The sequence below is a fragment of the Ipomoea nil genome, unplaced genomic scaffold (genome assembly GCF_001879475.1).
Source record: "Ipomoea nil cultivar Tokyo-kokei standard unplaced genomic scaffold, Asagao_1.1 scaffold0465, whole genome shotgun sequence".
Taxonomy (NCBI): Eukaryota; Viridiplantae; Streptophyta; class Magnoliopsida; order Solanales; family Convolvulaceae; genus Ipomoea; species Ipomoea nil.
Window position 1 is genome coordinate 2712159 of NW_017616893.1, and position 6251 is coordinate 2718409.

At 31.6% G+C, this 6251-nt stretch overlaps 1 protein-coding gene across 1 annotated transcript; it reads left to right on the top strand.

Moving 5' to 3' along the window:
- Positions 1 to 2334: 2334 nt before the first annotated feature.
- Positions 2335 to 4905, top strand: LOC109173024 (F-box protein At5g52880). The gene is made up of 6 exons (XM_019322281.1): positions 2335 to 2641; positions 3244 to 3398; positions 3655 to 3742; positions 3872 to 4074; positions 4369 to 4517; positions 4663 to 4905. Exons 1-6 carry the CDS (start codon positions 2451 to 2453, stop codon positions 4786 to 4788), a joined length of 912 nt encoding a protein of 303 aa, XP_019177826.1. The 5' UTR covers positions 2335 to 2450; the 3' UTR covers positions 4789 to 4905.
- The last annotated feature ends 1346 nt before the right edge of the window (positions 4906 to 6251 follow it).

Here is a 6251-nt window from a genome sequence, read left to right on the forward strand (position 1 = left end):
TTAACTCTACTTTGTATATACACATAATATTTATTAATATGTATATAGGAAAGTCCTATAATATAATTTCATTAATTATAATTTATATTGATAGATTTATACTTAAAAAATTATATTTAGAAATTTAAAGAGTATATGTATGTATATTTAAAAAATTATAAATATTCATGTTTTGTTAATTTTAAATTGCATTTCTTTAATTATATTTCAAATTTTATTAATTATAATGTAATGAAATTGTCACAAATATGTCTACGGAAGAAATCATATATTTCTCAATTTCATTAATTATATTAATTATAATTACCAAATATTGTGGCAATTATCACAATAATTTCATTAATTATAACATTTGTTTTCTTCCAATATTTAAATACATTACCATAAAATTACCATAATAATAACACAAAAGAAGGAAAGAAAAATTACGAGAATAATCTATATATATATATATATATATATATATATATATATATATATATAAAATTAAAAGTAAAATTCTCCTAACCAAGTTTATCCTCAAAACTTAGGGGCATATATATATAAATTGCATATTTACCATATATGCATATTTTGTGTTTATATAGTATAATTTTTGGTATCAAACATTTGAATGGTAATAAACGGGGGAAAATGTCAACATACAAATGATAATTAATTCTTTCATTACTATACTAATTTTAATGGTAATTCATTAATTATTATATTTCACGATGAGTCAGCCTGTTCATGCCCATCATTTTTCAAGAAACATAGAAATGAAATAGTCAATTATTAAAATTGTTTATGATTTCGTTTTTAATTTTTGTCTAAAGTTAAAGATATATATTTTCGGCGATTATAACATTTTGTGAATTAACTGAAAATTTGAAAGTTTTGCCTTTTTTGAGATCTCTTACCATTTTATAATTTCAATATTGTGCTATTTTGAACTCATCCATGGTGTATAAATACACTCTATATGACCATACAAAATCCATTGAGGAGACATTTGTACTCAAGAGTAAACTTCTCCTTAAACTAAATTCGGGTGTCAAGAAAATCTCCGTTTTCATTCATAATGATATTCCTATTTCTGAGTCTCTCATCACCGTTCGGTACATCAATGATGTTTGGATTTCTGGGTCTTCCATTATTCCCTTTGATCCTTATGATTGTGCCTTTGCCAATATTTTTTTATTTGGGTTCAGTACAACGTGGAATTTTTTGGGAGGTTTCTCTAATTAAATTTTTGGTTAAAAATTTATATTTCCTTTGTATTTTATTTTATTACTTTTTTATTTATTTATACTAATATGTGAATGGAGTAACACAAAATCTGAAATTGTATTTGTTATTTATTTCTTCTTTTTAAATAATCATTATTTTTGTGTTTTACAAAAATTTAGAAAAAATCAAATATAGCGAGATTTTTAATTGGTTAAACAAACACTCTACTCAAGTTGTGATATATATATATATATATATATATATATATATATATATATATATATTAATTATAAAAATGCTGTAAAATGAACTATGCTTGGTAAAAAAAAATCATAGAAACTTGAATGGCATGTACAAATCTCGAAGTCAACATACTAACTCTAAGTTTCAAAAAATCTTACAAAATTATCAAAATTACCGTCTTTATCATCCTCGATCGCATCTCTACAATCTTTCATAAAAACTAAATCAATAGGGTTCTGTTACAAATGCTCTTCCTCCTCAATTTCCTTTTGTTGAAGTAGAGCCTCCTTAAATATCTTCAAACTCATACCAGATGATATAAACTGCAAAACATATTGAAGTACATGAGAATATAGTTAGAAAAATGTAGAAAATTCATACAAAAAGAAATCAGAGAGATGAGTCTGTGATTCTTTGATTGAAGAAGCCATTGTATTTATAGGTAGAAAATACTAATTCAAAAAGAAAGTATAATAATTTATTTATTTAAGGGAAAGTATAATAATTTATTTATTTAAGGTAATAATAATATTATTATTATTATTATTATTATTTATTTATTTATTTATTTATTTTCCATTTGACATTTACTTACCAAATAAGTTTTACTACAAAAGTTTTGAGGGGAAAATTTGTTAGGAGGATTTTACTTTTATATATATATATATATATATATATATATATATATATATATATATAGATATAGATGTACATTATATTCAAAGAAAATATATTATTTGAGCACTGAAAATATATTACTTTGAATGTTTTAGAATCTACTTTGAACAAGATGGAAGGAGTATTTCTTAAAAAAAAAACATTCCGACAAGTATGGAAGTTAAATTTAAAAGGAAAAATATGAAAAAGGTATTGAATTGTTAAAAATATATCATTATTATCCGATATGATATGATATGATGGAGGTATTATTACCTAGAGAGTAGTGCGGTGCTGTGCAGGAATCAAGGCTTTTGAGATTGAGCTTGAGATATTGGAGAATGGAGGAGCTATCACAAACGTCCAGATATCGATGGCTAGGGTTACGGGATGCCTTGAATCGCCATTATCATTACTCAATTGTTTGCAATGAACTCAGCCTAATCCTCCGAAATGCATATTCTCGACTCTCCAAGAATCTGCAATCCCTCATCTTCGACGACATTCTCCTCGCCTTTCGCCTCCTTCCCGAGTAAATCCAACTTCTGCTCCTAATCCACTTGCTTTTCTCATCAATTATGTCTGGAATTCACTAATTTAATTACGGTTTATCTTATTTACCAAGCAAAAAAAAAAAAAAAGTTGTGGTATGGATTTCAAATTATTGCTTACATAAGCTACAATGTTTGTGCTATACATGTAGAAATAGGAATGTTTAATAATCTGTAATGTTGTTAAACTGATTATACAATCTGTAATCTTGATGAGATTTATCAAATGAGAATTTCATTATCAAAATTGCATCTTTACAAATCGAGTTTAGATCACTTTTGGGATTGTATTTCTTGGACCACTTTTGGGTCCTGTACTTAGCAGGTTTTGGCATCAATGAAGTAAGATTTGTTAAATAAAAAAAAAAACGGGGGACTGATTGTCCCAAAAAATCACATTGTCTATATGCAGCATTTGTTGAATTGTTCAAATTCTGAGAATGTTTGTGCTGATATCAGTGTCAACATTCCTTGATGTTGTAGTACAGTAGTAAATGTTGCATTTTCCTCTCCTCTCTTGCCAAAGTTGCTTCTGGTTGCAGATGTTTGGCGAGGCCTTGTTATTGAACTTTTTTAACTTTAGAATGCAGACGCAAGCTTCCATATCAGCAGCTAATGCACTTGTGCAAAGCGTGGAGGCTACATTGCCAAAACAAAAGCGGTGTATTGCTACTAAAGAATTTAAACATGCCATCATTGCTCATAAGAGGCGTGCCAAAGCAAATTGTGAGGAACAAGGTAGTTTTTAAGTAAATTTAGCCCGTTTCCTCGAAGTGCTATACTTAACATTCCATTCTTATTAGATCGTAGCAAACTTTTGAATCACTACTGTACTTTGTTTAAATGAAGATCATATTAATCATAAATATGGTGGTATGTTAACATTTTTTGGAGAGTGTATAGTAACATAATGATGTCAGTTCAATATTTTGTCTCCCTTTCTGATTTGTGTGTTCAATATGTGGACTTTCTATCTGATTATGGTGCCATTCAGGTCCTATCCACCTTCCTCAAGACGTGATTGCACACATGTTCCAATTTTTGGATATACAAACTCTGTTAGTTGCTGCATTAGTGTGCCGGTACTGTTGCCCCTTCCATTGTTTTTTGGCATTAGTTCATAGCTTCTCTGTTGATGATACACAAGCCTAGTCCCAAGGGTGTGAGCATCAATTTGGGTACAGTTTCCTAAATTGCATGCAAATGGCCAGGTCATGGAGTCAAGCAGCTAGTGACAACCATCTGTGGCAATTAATATATACCAATTTCTTTGGCACTTCTCCTCTTAACTCCTCAAATGACGTGGAGTGTAGTAGGTGTACATCGGCCCAAAATGTGCAAGACATATGTCGAGAAGAAACAAGTACTTCAACTAGTGTTGACTGGAAGAATGCTTTCAAGAGAGCTTATAAAGGTACACCTGAAATCTATAAAATGGTATTGAAATAGGCAAGCATAAATTGAGGGTTCGTTCCTTCCACCCCCCCCCCCCCCCCCCCCCCCCCCCCATCGTGTTTCGCTGTTTGCGTTCCCTAAATAAATGGAGGGTTTAAAAACAGAAAAAAGGCAAGCATATATGCCTGGAGAGTGGAGACGCCCGTTATCTGTCTTATGTTTGCAACTTTATAGATCTTCATTTAATTTATATCTGATTTGCTGCCCATGTAACTTTCTCATTCACCATTAGTTTCATTTTTTTCACATTCAGATATGTCATCAAAATTGGTATTAACATCTCAGAGGGGCTACTGCAGTTACTGTTGTTCAGTAGTTTGGCTCGATAATGGCAAGTGTTCCAACGAACACACTAGCCATGGGGGCAAGAATCACTCAGTCAAGCCTCTTTCAGTTGAACAGGTACACTTTCTTATCCCTTTATACTCTCACAAAAGTAAAATAACTTCAGCTACTCTAGTGAATAACCAAGTCATTGTTCATTTACAATTTAGGATTGATAATAATCAAGTCCCCACTAATTTGGTCTCTTCCCTTTCTTTTGTAGATTGTTGACTATATAACCTCCAACACCCTACCCGGATCTTACAGTAGTGACAGTGATTTAGAAGACTCTGATTATGAATCTCTGTTTAAGCTGTGGGCTTATCCCAAGAGAATTGCTAAATCCTGAGCTCAATTGGGGATATGCAGAGTGAGACAAGATGTAATTTCTTCTTCTTTTGGTATAGATTGTATGCACCAACAGTTTCTACATCTTTATTAACAAACAAAAAAAAAAAAAAAAAAAAAAAAACTAAATTTGAGTATTATAAGAAATTTTTAAAAATAAACAAAAAAAAAACGGTTTTTTGTCAGAAAAATAACTCTTTTTTTTTTTTTTTTTTTTTTTTTTTTTTTTTTTGGGGTTTATTTTTAACAATTTCTTATAATACTCAAATTCAGTGTAGTTTAGCCAATAAATGGCTGCTGTGGGTTAGCTTATAGCAATAAACTAAACATTTTCCGATGTATATTTTACTCCATATATGGCATGTGTTATATAATTTATGAAAAATGGCATTTTTAGTTCCTTAATTGTGTTATAATGCTAAATTTAATCCTTTAATTATAAGGATGATCTTATTTAGTCCTTGAATTGTTCCTTGCCGTATCCGTTAAAATCTAATTGATGTTAGGGCAAATACAAATTTCATTTGCCTATCATATTCCAAAAACACCATTACTTTATCATATCCCTTTTTCTTGTATTGAATAACAATGGAGAAATGTCATAGGCCTCTCATGTAGCAGACGTTAAGAATGTCTATACCACTCAGGAAAACTTCTCTTATATTGTTAAATATGGCGAATTTTTTCTTGCATGGATTCTTGTGTTTAAATTCTTGAACTGCATCCATATTGGCTCCCTTGTCACGTTGAGTTTGAGTATTTTAAGATTGTTGATGGTGGGATAAAAATCATAGGCCATGAAATCAATGATGAAAATCATTAGAGAATTCCCGGAAATGTTGAAGTAGATAGAAAACCAGTTGTCAAGATCATGGTAGACAATGATGAGTCTCTCAATGTATGGCACAAAAAGAATCTTCGACGAGATGTGAAAATGGTGGAAGTAGTCTCATTTTCTCCACAACGTCTAGCTTCTCATAAGCACCATTTGAATCATGGTATTTGAATATAATTTGTTGTAGTTGAAGTTGTAATTATTTATTGTTTATGAATGTAATATATATTACTTTCCTTATTAGTAACGTTGCTGGCCCAAGTGACTCAAATATTATTGGAACAAAGAGGAATGAGATACGCAAGAACAACAAACAAGGCTAATCAGATTAAGTCAAACCAAACTAATGGATATATTAGGAAAAGATACTCGGGGCGAACCGACCTGGGAGTCGCGGCGTGATACGAAGGGCCTGGGGGACCCCAACGGGGTCCCCGGCGAAGACCTCGGCTGAGGTCTACTACGAGGACCCCAGTTGGGGGACGACCACAGCGCCGACGAAGGTCAGGGGCAACCTGGGCGTCGGCCTCGTCTCCGTGTGACTCGGTCAACCAAGATCCAACCGCCCGCCCTATTCTCTCGGGGTCGGTTGGGAGGGTTGCTTAGTATAAAAAGACATCTCATTGCTT

Coding starts and splice junctions, on each gene's coding strand:
- LOC109173024 (XM_019322281.1), top strand. CDS start 2,451: ATGGAGGAGCTATCACAAACGTCCAGATATCGATGGCTAGGGTTACGG. Junction 4,075..4,368: donor TTTCAAGAGAGCTTATAAAG/GTACACCTGAAA, acceptor TTTCACATTCAG/ATATGTCATCAAAATTGGTA. Junction 4,518..4,662: donor AGCCTCTTTCAGTTGAACAG/GTACACTTTCTT, acceptor TTTCTTTTGTAG/ATTGTTGACTATATAACCTC.